General features: G+C 32.7%; 1 protein-coding gene across 6 annotated transcripts in view; it reads left to right on the top strand.

Annotated features, from left to right (window-relative positions):
- Positions 1–10,427, top strand: part of LOC109801880 (binding protein) — a 60,443-nt gene extending 50,016 nt beyond the window's left edge. For 3 of the 6 annotated variants that reach the window (XM_020363031.3, XM_083077134.1, XM_020363037.3), the window contains 9 exons: positions 65–517; positions 602–648; positions 770–863; positions 3,196–3,402; positions 5,586–5,711; positions 5,828–6,199; positions 6,310–6,544; positions 7,705–8,472; positions 9,645–10,427. In XM_020363031.3, coding sequence (XP_020218620.2) covers positions 65–517; positions 602–648; positions 770–863; positions 3,196–3,402; positions 5,586–5,711; positions 5,828–6,199; positions 6,310–6,544; positions 7,705–8,396 — 2,226 coding nt within the window. In that variant the 3' untranslated portion in view covers positions 8,397–8,472; positions 9,645–10,427. Of the gene's footprint in view, positions 1–64; positions 518–601; positions 649–769; positions 864–3,195; positions 3,403–4,183; positions 4,233–5,585; positions 5,712–5,827; positions 6,200–6,309; positions 6,545–7,704; positions 8,473–9,644 lie in introns of those variants that run through there. The other 3 variants (XM_020363034.3, XM_020363035.3, XM_029272092.2) reach the window with 3 other exon arrangements.
- The last annotated feature ends 5,101 nt before the right edge of the window (positions 10,428–15,528 follow it).

The raw sequence follows: 15,528 nt of genomic DNA, 5'->3' as shown, positions 1-15,528 counted from the left end.
TGAAATCTGATTACCTTTTTTTCTCTTTTCTTTTGGGTGATTCTTTGTCTGATTATCATTTTAGATTAAAGCTGTTCATTGGACGCGGTATTTGCTCAGATATACTGCAATAGAGATTTTCTTTAGTGATTCAGTTGCCCCAGTATTTTTAAACTTTGCATCGCAGAAGGATGCAAAAGATATAGGAAACTTGATAGTTACTACAAGAAATGAATTTTTATTTCCCAAAGGAAGTGGGAGGGATAAGAGTGGATCTATTAGTTTTGTTGATCGGCGAGCTGCACAGGAAATGGCAGAAACTGTCAGAGAAAGCTGGAGGAGAAGGGATATAACAAACTTTGAGTATTTAATGATTCTCAATACACTTGCTGGAAGATCTTATAATGATTTGACTCAATATCCCGTTTTTCCTTGGGTCTTGGCTGACCACTCATCAGAGGTTCTTGATTTTAACAAGTCATCTACATTTCGGGATCTCTCAAAGCCTGTTGGAGCGCTTGATACAAAAAGATTTGAGGTTTGATAGTTCTATTGCTCTTTAAAATATGGATTGGTCTTTATCTTTTAATTAGTATTCTTAGTGTATGCTTCTTACATTCAGGTATTTGAAGATAGATACCGTAACTTCTGTGATCCTGATATACCCAGGTACTTGTCAGGCTGGGTTTATCATTTACATTGATCGTTTATTTTATCACACACTCGCACGCATGTATATAAATAGTTAGATAACGTCCTCTGATGTAATGATATTTGTCTATTGATGCAGTTTTTACTATGGATCTCATTACTCAAGTATGGGCATTGTGCTTTATTACCTACTTAGATTAGAGCCCTTTACTTCTCTTCATCGATACCTGCAGGTATCCCAATTCACTAGATATTTTAAAGTTTTATTACCTAGTTTATTTTTTTATGTTCGATTAGATGGTAGATATGATGTTATTTCTACTATTAGTCTAGCCTTAAATGTCTTGCAATGAATTTACCAGAGTTTTTCAAAGGGTAAAAATAGCAACTGTTTTCTTTATCCCCTTTCTGTTAAATAATTTTTATCAAAGCTAATAAGTGTTTATATTAGGTAAGGAAGGATAAAAAGAGAAAATACAAACTCAGAATTGGATATTCAATTGATATTGTATATTATGATGTGATGCAAAAGGCAAAGCACTTTCATTTATTCTAAGAATTAGGTTAAGTCCTGGACTCCTTGTTTTAATCTTAAATCCTTAAAAGGAGGACTAATAACCTCCAAATAAACCTAAGAATAATTTTTTTTATTAGATAAAAATTATGGTTGATGACTAATAACATGTTTTAATTATAGTTTGTAATCATGGTTTCACCCAAAGGAGAAACAACTTCTTCCCACTGTCAATCAAATGATGGTTTGAGATCCAAAATCATGTTCAAACATCAGTTATATTTTGCCAAACATTATTTGTGGATGAAATTAAGTTTGCTCACCTTAAACTGTGAATTGGGGTGTGAAAGCTATTATTTAACATGCTGCAAAGGCTAGCAGTTCAATCCTTAATGTAGTTTAGGAGAAGAGGATAATTTTCTTATTCATTGATTAAAAGAGTTATAATGGGGGTATGAATTGGTTAGAGATTCTCTAGCCAATCTGATTACAAAATAATTTTAGGTAAAGATAGGAGAAAGTCAAGGATGAAATGAAATCAAAATCAGATCTGATTATGGGAGAAGATAAAGGATAGAATCACATCAGAACCAGATCTAATTTTATTCTATTGAACCTTCTATAAAACTATTCAAAGTTGAAATAACAAAATCTAAACTAACCCCTCTCAAGTTGGTGCATATATATTTAACATGCATGCCCAACTTGCTTACTAGAAATTCAATGTTGTCTCTAAACAGCATGTCCGGCAACTGTTGAGAGGTTGGAACAAATGGCATGCAGATAACTCCTTGATCAATTTTCTCCTTTATAAAGTGTATATCAATTTCCACATTTTGGTTTGGTCATGTTGGACAGGGTTCTGAGCAATAATTATGGCAGTCTTGTTATCATAATGTAGTCTCGTTGGTAGAGACACAAATGGCATGCAGTTAGCTCCTTGATCAACTTTCTCCTTTATAAAGTGTATATCAATTTCTGCATTTTGATTTGTCATGTTGGACAGGGTTCTGAACAATAATTATGGCAGTCTTGTTATCTTAACGTATTCTCATTGGTAGATGCTTAGGAAATTGTTGCTCAAAAATCATTTTCAGCCACAAAATCTTATATACTGTTAGTGCCATGACTATATATTCAGCTTCAACACTTCTACTGCAACTACACTTTTTTTTCACTTCTCCGTGTAACTAAATTGCCTCTCATTAAAGTCAGTGTTATCAAATATCCGATATGGTGCCGTCATAAAGGTATTACGTGGCATTTTTTAACCCCTTTGCCATTTGCTATTCATTATTTCTCGCTATATAGTGGTGTCCATCATATCTGTCATGGCCATGCGTGGCGCTCATGGCAGAAGTCCTCCTCATCCTTTTTTTTTTCCTCATCTTTTCTCTTGTGAAGCTCCTAAGTTGTGAACAAACAACTACAGTGAGCCTTTTTAGGCCATAGCCTTGCTGGCGACCTAAACCATGGCAGCCTGAGCTCTATCTAGAAAGTTTTCCGGCAAACAAATATGGCGACCCATAAGAGTTCTTTTTGTTTTTTTGTTTGTTTTTCTTTTTCCTTCCATTTCTTTCTTTTTCTTTTTTTCATTTCTTTAGATGTCCATCATCTCTCTCTCTCTCTCTCTCTCTCTCTCTCTCTTATTCTGTGTGACTGTTCTTGTTCTTCATCTGTTCGATTTTTTGTTCTCTGTTTTTCAAAATTTTGGAATTTACTTATCTGTAATTTAGAATTTCATTATCATGTTCTATTATGTTGTTTTCTATATTAAACCTAGCACAATGTTAAGAAGTAAGCACCCAACATTAAAGTCATGCATCCTAAAAGTCTGTTTTTTTATTTTTGGTTTTGTTTTTAGTGTATATATATGTTATCTTTGTCTGCCATGGTGCCCGCCATAAGCCGCCACGCCCTCCATCATATGTTTATTGCAGATTTTTGGCTTATCGCCATAGACCGTTATCTGTTTTTGATAACCTTGATGAAAGTACAATACTCAAATATACAGTATATATTATCTTATGTATTTTCTTTTATGTTATCAGGGTGGTAAATTTGATCATGCAGACCGTCTTTTCCAAAGCATTGAGGGCACCTACAAAAATTGCCTTACAAATACTAGTGATGTTAAGGAGTTAATACCTGAGTTCTTTTACATGCCTGAGTTTCTTGTCAATTCGAACTCTTATCATCTTGGAGTTAAACAGGATGGTGAACTTATTGGCGATGTTTCTCTGCCTCCTTGGGCTAAGGTACATAAATATCTTAAAACCAATGCAAAACAGAGTAGCATGCTCAAAATAATGCTGGTGTTCGTTAAGACATGATCTTTTACTGCACCGTTTTATTGGAGATTAAAATGTGCTTATTTTATATGGTATGTGAATTATACAAAATCTTTTTGTGATGATCCCCCTCCCTGAACTACCCCCCTGTCATTTCTCTTCAGCAAGCACTTATCGAATTTTTTCTTTGGAATCCAAAAAATTGAAACTGTTATTATTTCAGTTTACAATAGTAACCCTTTAAACTGCTTCAACATATACTGTGAGCTTGCACCAAACAAATTTAAGATGAATAATATTTTTTCTATCTTGTAATAAGAAACATTGTCATTCTATATAAGAGAGAGAAAAAAAATTGAGGTTAACAAAAACGAAAATTTGACTTCATTCATACATTTTATAGGATTTTTGAAATCCTAACTACACCCAAAGAAGTAAAAAAAAAACTAGATATCACATCTTTTTATGTATCAACAAGCAGTCCCTGAATAGTTGCTCTTCTTTTAAAAGCTCAACTGCTTAAAACATTTTCAAATGAACTAATAAGTACCCCTTAAACATAGAAACCTACAAAATTTACTGTCTAAAGCAATCTGCATTACATTATCCCAGCCGTTGGAAAATGTTGGAATAATTTTGTCTTGGAAACTCTATTGTAATAACATTAACATGGTTATCACAAGGAAAAGCTTTATGAGGCTGTCATATATAACAAACCACTAATATTTATCTTTTTTATACATGACAGGCCAGACCATTGATAGAAAATTAGAAAAGGGAAAATGATATGTTGCAAGGTATATTTACTTTGTGGTTGAACAACAGGTCATAGCTAAAATGTTTACACGTTAATCAGGAGCTAAGTAATCAATCAAATAGTTGTAATAAAACTGTCCAGCTAGCAGCCAGTTGTCAAATTTTTATGTTGCTTCCCCTGACGGTGTTATTTTTTTTAACTCATAAAAGATGGGCATTTACCTGTTTTTGAGTTGATGGCAGTGCAAATTTGCACAGGTTATGATTCTAGTTTAATACAATGGAATAAAACACTAGTATAGTTCTATCCATGTGTGCAATATCTTGAAAATTTTGCCTTGTTAGGCTGATTCCTTTAAAATGTATTTATTCTTTCGATTTAAAATAATCAGTAAAACAAATTCAACTTCAAACAGGTAAGTAAAAATAACTAAAATAATAATAAATTAATTATATACTATCTGGTCCCCCAAAAGAATGTTACCTTTGTTGCTCTGGTTTCTTAAAGTTTCTATGTTTACAAATTCGTCCCCAAAGATGTCAAACTTGATAGCAAGTTCACCACACTGGAGTCGTCAACTTGCTAACAATTCCTTGAGGACAGAAGACAGATTTGTATAGATTGAAACCTTTAGGTGCAGTTAGAATAGTGGATTAAGCCTAACTCAACCCTACAAAACCGGCTTGTAAGGTGAGGGTTGTTTTCCACTTATATACTATTCAATTGCCTAATCTCTAGTCGATGTGGGACTTGGATTTTTCCCAATACACCCTCTCACGTCCAGCACTATTAGGCTTGGTACGTGGATAAATGGTGGGTGACCCTTTTTAATGATCTAGGATTGGCGGGATTTGGGTTTTTCCCAATACACCCCCTCATGCCTATAAGGCATGCATCAATGGTAGGTGGCCCATTTTTAAAGTGGATCTAAATGGCTCTGATACCAAGTTAGAATAGTAGATTAAGCGGCCTAACTCAACCCTACAAAACTGTCTTGTAAGGTGAGGGTTGCTTTCCACTTATATACTATTGCAAGCCGGTTTTGTAGGGTTGAGTTAGGCTTAATCCACTATTCTAACTATTCAATTGCCTAATCTCTAGTCGATGTGGGACTTGGATTTTTCCCAATAGGTGCTACAGCAACACATGTAACCAAATTGTATATTTACTCAATAAGATGCTTGGGGTTTTAATCTTTTTTCTTTTATTCTGTTCTCACACTAAAAGATGAAGCTATCGTTAATCCAGTTCAATGCATGTTTCTATTACAATTAGATCTTTTCGATTTTGAAGAAATATTTACATGAAATAGAGCTTGTCAAGCCGAATTTCCTCTCAATAATAATTCTAATTAACTGAATAGAAAAGGCTTAATTATAAATTATTTGCACAGGGTTCACCTGAAGAATTTGTTAGGAGAAATCGGGAGGCCCTTGAAAGTGAATACGTTAGTTCAAATCTTCATCACTGGATAGATTTGGTATTTGGTTACAAGCAACGTGGAAAACCTGCTGTAGAGGTAGACATCAAGATCACTTTTTTTTTTCAATGATAACTCATCTTGTAAAACAGAATTGGCTAAACTTTAAAAGTTCAGGTTAGTTGAGTTGTTAAAATTTTAACATTTGATTATAGGCAGCGAACATCTTCTATTACTTGACTTATGAAGGAGCTGTTGATCTGGAAACAATGGAAGATGATTTGCAAAGAGCAGCTATTGAAGACCAGATAGCCAACTTTGGTCAGACTCCAATCCAGATATTTCGTAAGAAACACCCAAGAAGAGGGCCACCTATTCCAATTGCACATCCTTTGTACTTTGCTCCTGACTCTATCGGTTTGACTTCCATTGTTTGTGATACAAGTCCTTGTTCATCTGCTATATTGTATGTTGGTCTGATGGACTCAAATATTGTTCTTGTGAATGAGGGTCTCACCTTGTCTGTTAAGATGTGGTTGACAACTCAACTACAGTCTGGTGGAAATTATACATTTTCTGGTTCCCAGGTTAGGCTTGTTTTCATCAGATGAATAATACATCGGGATTCTTATTTGTTTTTTTATTTATTAGAATTATGTTTGGTTTCATGAGTAATAAAACAACCTTTAACTTTCAGCAGGATCCATTCTTTGGAGTTGGTTCCGACATACTTTCCCCACGCAAAATAGGGATTCCTGTGCCTGAAAATGTTGCACTTGGAGCTCATTGTTTTGCAACAATGCAGACACCCTCTGAGAATTTCTTAATATCATGTGGCAATTGGGAAAATAGTTTCCAAGTCATATCATTAAGCGATGGCAGAATGGTGCAGAGTATCCGACAGCATAAGGATGTGGTGAGCTGTGTTGCTGGTACGTATAATAGGGTGGCTACATAATATTATATTGGTGTACTGCAATATACTGTCTTGTGTGTTGAAGAGTGGCATGCATTCCATAAATTTGTTTTTTTTTCTGTCATCTTTCTTACTCAATAAAGTCATATAAAGATTTTTTTGGCAGAGGGGCATAAATTTGCAGTCATTGTGATCCTTTTGTTAGAATATATGAAAAATATCCAATATCTTTGTTAGATAGCATAATTAAGTAAAATGATTGTTGTTTATTTAAGATGAATACCCTTTAAACTGCTTCAACATATACCGTGGGCTTGCAGCAAAGAGATTTAAGATGAATAATCCTTGTTCTATCTTTAAATAAGAAACATTGTGATTCTATATAAGATAGAGAGAGAGAGAGAAGAAATATGTTGAGGTTAACAAAAACAATATCACAATAGATATCACATCTTTTTATGTACCTACAACTCAACGAGTAATCCTTGTATAGTTTCACTCCTTTTGAAGCATAGCTTTCCTTAAAACACTTTACAATGAATCAACAAGTACTCCTTGAACAAAGAAACCTTCAAAATTAATTGTCTAAAGCAATCTGCTTTACATTTTTCTCCTTGAATGTACAAAAGGAGGAAAAATTAAATAAGCTTCTCCCATAAGCTATAACTTAGCTTCTTTAAAAATTTGATTTTAACTTATGCATAAGCTACTTTAGTTTATGGGAATAGCATATTTCCCTTTTCCTTATTTTCTTCTTCACTGAGTGCTTATGGAAATCTTATCCAAACAAGACTCGTTTGACACAACATTCAGATATATTTTTCCTATAATCTTGATTGTATCAACATTCAGATATATTTTTCCTATAATCTTGATTGTATCCTGGAAGAATTTAGAGTATCTTAACTTATTATCTCATGGTTTATATCTATATTTAATTAGGATCAAGTGTCTACTATAATAAATAAATAGATATTAGTGTTTTTTCTTTTGTATCGCATTGTAACAGTCTAAAAATTATATAAAAGTCCATATTAATTTAGAATCGTCAGTGTACATAAATGTCCATTTGTCAGCTTTCAGTGAGCTTTTTGTTAACGTGTGATTTTGTATTGTGATTTTCAACCTTCTATTTTTCGCTGCCTATCTGACTAGAGAGTTGTATATGTGCTGCAGTTACATCTGATGGAAGTATCCTTGCAACTGGAAGTTATGATACAACAGTAATGGTTTGGGAAGTTTTTCGTGGTAAAACCACAGAAAAGAGAATTCGTAACAGTCAATCTGAATTACCCCGTAAGAATTATGTCATAATTGAAACTCCATGCCACATCCTTTGTGGGCATGATGATATAATTACTTGCTTATATGTTAATCATGAACTTGATATTATAATTAGTGGTTCAAAAGATGGAACTTGTGTATTCCACACCCTGCGAGAAGGTAGATATGTTAGATCCTTGCGGCATCCATCAGGCAGTCCAATAACAAAGCTAGTTGTCTCTCAGCGGGGTCAGATTGTGATTTATGCTGATGATGATCTTAGTTTGCACCTGTATTCAATTAATGGAAAATATCTTGCTGCCTCTGAATCTAATGGACGCCTTAATGCTATTCAATTGAGCAGATGTGGTGAGTTTTTAGTAGGTGCAGGTGACCAGGGGCAGATTGTTGTTCGCTCTATGAGCACACTTGAAGTTGTTAAGAAATATCAAGGAATTGGAAAGGTTATGACATCTCTGACAGTAACCCCAGAAGAATGTTTCTTAGCTGGCACAAAAGATGGAAGCCTTCTAGTTTACTCGATAGAAAATCCTCAGACTCGTAAAACTAGCCACAACAAAAATGTGAAATCAAAACTGACATAACTAAATATAACAATAGTATGCAGAAGGTGCATGTGGCATTTTGACAGTTAGAGCTGCCCCATGATGACTATTTCAGGTACAAAACTGTCAATTTTATGATTACTTGGTTTCTTTTTTTCCTTCTCCAATACCTAGGATTTGTGCTTGCTTGCAGATTGCTTAATGCTTATATCTATCTATATATCAAATAAGGATTCCGATAGACTACGTCCCATTCACTTCAGTTATTCATGATCAACACTATGTCTATACCCCATTATTCCTTGCTGCAATTACAATGATTCATTGCTAGTTATTTCTTCTGTGAGAAAGATAAAGAAAGGGGAATATATACAAATTATGAAAATTCTTCAAATACCAGAGGGTCTTTTTTTAAATAAAAAAATATATATATATCCCTGAAGCATGATTGTTGGGGAAAGTTTTGAAGGTATCAAACTAACATTCAACGCACTACTGTTGACTTTTTGTGAACTATATTGCAAAGATGCATACTTTGGTTTAATTTTCCAATATAAATGTATAGAAATTATTATTTAAAAGCTGCTAATGTTGAGTGAAGACATTTTTTAGGAATGCCAGTCCGCATTGTCAAATTAATCTTGCAATGGTATTATATTAATAATTAATAATTAATAATTGCTACTGTTCTACGAATATACATTTCTGCTGCTAATAATCCCAGTAGTAATATTGATCACATTTGACTTCTAAATAATCAATTTCAGTTTCACATTAACCATGCAAGAACACCTTTTATCAATTGAACTATTTTAGTTAACCATTTATTGATTTAATCTACCACTGTTAATAATTCGTCATAATTGGTTTATATAGGCTCAAATTTGTTTAATTTAACTGGAAAAATCGGAGGTGACGCGCATACAACTTGTAATATTTCTTCAAGATATATTTTTTGGAACAACTCGCAAATTCATTTTAGTATAGGTGATAGTTTGTCCTTGTGTATCTATTTTCCTGAACTTAACTTTTTATAGAGTCATCATAATTTAAGCTTTTATCTCTTGAAATCAGCTTGCTGTTCAAAACAGGAGCCTTATTTTTTTGTTCATACCCCATTTTTATATTTCTCTGTATATGCTAATCTATATAATATAAATATGAACTATCCACACAGTATTTGATGATTGTACTTAGCAAGAAATATCCAAAACGTGCTATGATGTTTATTCTTTTGAAACTAATTTCCTACATGTGTTCCACCCTTATCTTTTACGGGTGTTACAGGTGCGCGCACTGACAAGTGACAAATATTTGGGGTTATGCTTAATTGCTAATATTGCTTAAACGGTGATATTGGGATTGTTTCTTTGGTTGTTGGGTATCATCCCCATGAAGTGCTTGTGGATTCTGTGCGATGTGATGACTGATGAGTGAGTACCAGCTTTATCTGGGTATAGAAAGCTTATTCGCTTCTTTCATAGCGAGTAGCGAGTGGATACCATCTACTTGCTAAACTCCGTGTGGCAATTAAGGTCCTGGAATCAGTTTTTTCATGCTTTAGCTTACAGGGAGGTAAAGACTTGGGGGTTTGTTCATACATGTACATTATATTCGTTAATTCTTCGATAGGATTACTAGGATTATTGTGCACTAAAATTGTAGCTGAGCTATTATTTTTGGGTTTCTCTGTTGTCAAAACTCATAACACTTGGATTGTACAGACAGGCCTGAATGCCTTATCATACAACCGAAGGATAACTCTTCGCCCATGTCTTGTATCCGCTGATGTTGCTCACTTAAATGAAATTTGAGAACTGACTGGATTATCGGCAACGGAGAATTATCACTCGCACAACAGAATTTCTTAGTTTTTTATTATTATTTAAAATAGTATATACTAACATCTTAATTTACCTCCCGTTTTGATTTTTCTGCTTCTTTCTTACCCTTTTAGGCGAGTTTTTCTCCCATGATGATCTTCAGTTTGTGTCGCTAAACAATCTCATGTAATAAAGCAATTCATTATTACAGATTCTTTGTAATAATCGTGTTAAAAGTTTTTCATAACACTTTTTAGGTTTTTTTTATATATCGTAAATAGAGATGTAGATATTTATTGTCATGTCTTTAGTGGTAGTTATTTAATAACTGAAATAATTTTAAATAATAAAAAAAATTGGTCTTTGAGATTGTATTGGGTGGACGTTTCAGTTTATACTCTAATTTAGTTAATTAGTTTTAAATATTAATCAACTTAGTTACTTTAGGTAATAGTTTTTTTTTTTTAAATTACTCTTATACTCACTTTAGGTAATAGTTTTTTTTTTTTTTTAAATTACTCTTATACTCTGTCTAGTTGTGAGGGAAGAAATGAGTGAGGAATAGAGAAGAGGTAAATAAGTTAATAGAAATAGGTGAGAAATGCAGTGAAATTTTGTGTGTGGTTTATGGGATTCTTTTGGATGAGAAAAGAAATTACACTAAAAGTTAGACTGCTTAAACCGTGAGATGAGCATCATAAAAGAATGGCAGACAAACTAGCTTAACTCAAGCTTAACTGATTGAGGATTTGGTTATAATTGATTATATTAGATCCACGGGTCTACGTAAAAATCTTTTAATCGATTAAAATGGGACTGTAATCGACTAAGTTCACTAGTTGTGTTTAGTTACCTCAAACATAATCAATTAAGTGGATTTTATAATCGATTATGAGAAGGTTACATTTGAGGATCCCATGAGAAGGTTTTTGTTAAAGCTAAATCTGGTTGGTAACATGGTTTCATAGACTCCCAAAAGCTGAAGCTCTAGCTCTTTTAGATCACATGGCTTAGTGATATGGGCATCACAAACGCTATTATAGAAACAGACTCCAAGCAAGTAGTTGATGATGTATTAAGCTCCACTTCTATTATGGTCATGCTTTACGAAAATGTCAATTATTATTACATTCTTATTCGAACCTATTGGTAAGATTCATTAGGATTTAATTCTACTATTGGTAAGATTTATTAGGAGACAAACAAATTACGTTGCTCACATTTTAGCTAAGGCGTCCAGGTTTCATGTTAGCTCCACTAGTTTTGATTTAATTCTACCCTATATTGAAATTCTTATTTTTAATGAATTAAGTTGATTTGGTTTACTTCAAAAAAAAAAATGAGAAGGTTTTTGTCATATGTGGTGTCGAGCTTGTTGGGAATTGATTGTCACGTTTAGTTTAAAGCTTGGCTGCGTCCGTCACTTAGTGAAATCATTCTTTGCTAGACTGGTTGAAATATGGGGATCTTTGTAGACACCATTCCAAACCTTCTAATTCCGTCTCCTCCATAAACACTACTGTATAATATCAACATTATTCATCTGTTCCTTTGAGAGCACATATAAAAGCCTGAACAAAGCACCTGAAAAAAATTCAATTAGAAAGGAAAATTGGTTAAATTAAATTCCAAAATCCAGCTGCAGTACAAACTGTCTTCGCAAGGTCATACGCAAAAAAAAAATATAAAAAAAATAAGAGTATGCCAAGTTTATTCCGGATATTCGCAAAAAGGGCCAAAGGTGGAACATTGGACACCTTTACATACTAATTTTTGCCTTGTTGGAAGCAATCTCGCGCCATACGGCAAATAAATGCTTTGTCTTTTGACTTTTGAGGATTCTCAAGTTATCATAACTTCATCCATTGACTAGGCACTTTTAAATTTATAGTATCAAGAAAAAGTTTCATAAATAAATGGTATGCTGATTTAACACTATATGCGCCATCCTAACTTAAATTCCACATTAGCTCATGATTGTGGTTAGCGAGAAATATAGGCATGGAACGAATTATGGATGCATAATTGGCATTAAAATTGGATTCAATAAAACTACGATTTCATGAAAGGAAATTATAATCAATCATATCCAAGACATGCGGTTCCTCCACACCAATGGTTGGTGCGCTTGTAGTGTAGGGATATCAAAATCCCTTAATCAAGGATCATGCCAATGCAAAAATAGTATGGTCAAATAGATATGCAAAAAAATAGTATGGTCAAATAGATATGTCCGGGGATGACTTGTTTTGATACTAGAGGTAAGAAGATTGTTTATAGTAGACTCTTGGGTGGGCAGAACCAAAGACTATAAGAGAGAAGGCTTATTAGATAAGGACCAAAAGTGATAAAATTACCTATGTACCCTTATGTAGATATAATGAAGACCTTAACAAAGAACCAATATTTAATTTATGTATTCTTAATTGAGATCTTTCAAAATGATCACTCATTTTGTTAAATCCCAAATTTTCAATAATGTAGGGTATACAACAAATAAAGAAATTAAGGGTGATGAAGATAAAAAAAAAAATCTAACTATAAAAAATTCTATGAAACCCAACAACAACCTTCTATTTTAACTAAAGCATCCATGACCATAAAATTTAAACATGAGAAAGTATTTTTGGTAGATTGAAAAGTATCAAAACCTTGCATTATGGTCCATATTAGGTGAGAAAACAATCAACTGACAAAGAGAATATGTGTCATTATAATACTTAACTTTTGACTGTTTAAGAAACCAACAAAATTAGTAACTAAGTATAATGGAAAGACTAACTTGCACACTCACACCCGCACACACATTTTATTAATTTTAATTGATGTATAAAATATTATTATGATTATCAGTTGATTTGAATTAATGAAACAAAATATCAAATAATGTTATTTTTTTTTTAAATTCCATACTTGATTTATGTACCTACAGAAGGTTACATGGGTAATTTTATCACGTCTTGTCCTTATCTAACAAGTCTTCTCCTTTATAGTCTTTGCCCTTCAAGTCATTATAGTCTTTGATTTTTTTCCCACTCGATGGTCTTTTATAAAAATTGTTCTTCCCTCTAGTATTGAGACTAGTAGTCCCCAAGCATATCTATCTAATAAGGTAAAAAAGATGGTACTTGCAAAAAACACTTCAAAGCTTAAGTTAGTCTTTAATCTTAGATAAGTTAACGCAATTAATGGTGTAATAAATGGAAAAACACTTTTTCTCTCTCTCTACATGTCATTATTTATACTAACCTTACTAGGCCTAGGCTCATTAGTGATTATCATACCTTTAACAATTATTTTTAGACCTTATCGATCATCAATATAGACTAAGGAGTTCTCGGTTTTACCCTTCTACCAATTCTTTTGGTATACTCATTATCTAGCATCTAACTCCCTCCAAATAGGTTAAAATAGGTTATCCCTTGTACTTGACAATCTTAGCATTAAAAACCTCACAATTGTTATTCATTATGCTATCAACCTTACAATCCTCTTTGAAGAAAGTCTTTGACCATGAATCAAACCCACATTTCTTAAGATATAGATAACCAACCTCACTTTTTTCTCTAACCTTCTACATATGTATTTCAAACTCAAACATAGTAGTTGATTTTGCACATTGACAAACTAGTGTTTTACTATCCATATTCTTCCATTGCTTACTAAATGGGAAGGAGTAAGAAAAAATAAGTCATTCAAATGTCAATTCATTTATTTTTAAATTAAATTCAAAATCAAACCTTATTTAGACATGTGTTTAAATCTATTTAATTTGTAACTATTGCATGCCAATTGGGAGAGAATATGTGCCAACATGACAATTAATTATTGATTGGTCATTTATAGACAAATTTTTGTATATCTTTCTGATATGAACCTAGAGGGATGAATTTGTTTTACGGATCTATCTAGGTTGGAAAGCTCATAATTAAGAAATTAAAATAAAAAAATATGGATAGAGGTAAGAAATGAAAGAACAACGCCACAATCCCTAAAGATTGATAAGTTGAGGAAGATTCGCCACTTTGAATTAGAAAATTCAAGGATAAGAATCAAAAGTAGTTCCTAAGAACCTAGAGAGAGAAAATCCTCTCAATTGGAAAAATATCCAAATTTTGAATAATTCATTTTTTCTTCTTCTAAAATTTTACAAAAGGTTCCTATTTATAAGCTTAGATGGGCAAGATGACATAAATTCCCACTAACACTTAATATCCACTAGAATTGACTCCTCACTAGCCCACTAACTAAGCAATAAATTTCCACTAACATTTATTTCCCCTTAGCAACCTAAAAGGCAAGGAAGCTCATCAGATTTATTTAATAAAATAAAATAAAACGAAAATTACATTAAAAAATAAGATAATTGACTTATTTAATTATTCAGTCCCAAACTACTTAAATTCCAGCCCATTAATCCTTCTTCTTTATCATATGACTTTGGGCTTGTTAATCTTCAATTTTACCCTGCTGGATTCACATCACTTTCTATGCGTTATTTTTGGTTTATTTGACTTGTATTAGTATTATATTGTGATATATTAGCTTTGATTAGTTCTAGTGAGTCATTTTGGTCTTAGTTGTAAATTTTAGTTAATTTTTAAAATATTTTATTATTTTGACATTATTTATTGTGCAGGCCATATCTAAAGCTCTCAACATCGGATTTGGACATTCTTGGTGTTCTTGAAAAGATAAGAGAGATTTCTACAACTTCTCTATTGGGAGAAAAGGCCAATTTGGATGTTAAATGACCTAAAAATGTGTTGCAAAGTTGTGGCCCTACACAATATTTTTTTTTTTTTTTTAGAACGTAATGTTAGGACTTTTTAATGAGGTAATTAGTTGATTTGGTGGGATGGGCCTTTAATTACTTTGATTTGACCCATTAGTGTAGTTTATAAATAAGTGTAACACATGTACACTTAACACCATATACCTCATTTTTCAGAAATTAGGTTTCTTCTCTCAAAATTCTCTCTCTCTCTCTCTCTCTCTGATTTTCTCTCTTGCTTACATGAATTGGATTGTTGCAACATGATTATGATATGTGACTAGTTTGTTAATCGATTCCAAGTTTCAAGAACTATGAAAAAATTTGAGTTCCCAATCTTTTTGCTGAACGAATTCTTTGTTTCTCTTCTTCTTTATTTTAGGTTTAACTTCATTGTTTATGATTGTGAATTTCGTTTTGACTTTAGAACATAGATTGAAGATTAATCTTATATCTAAATTTAGATTTATATTTATACCTAAAATAATCTAAATCGCTTAAATCAATTGTTTACCATTCTTGGATTTAAAGGAAATTGTGAGATTACGATTGTGTTTCATGTTTTGATGGAATT

This window comes from Cajanus cajan, chromosome 6, assembly GCF_000230855.2.
Source record: "Cajanus cajan strain Asha chromosome 6, NIPB_CcT2T_4, whole genome shotgun sequence".
In the NCBI taxonomy this organism is placed as follows: Eukaryota; Viridiplantae; Streptophyta; class Magnoliopsida; order Fabales; family Fabaceae; genus Cajanus; species Cajanus cajan.
This window is presented reverse-complemented; position numbering and strand designations above follow the sequence as displayed.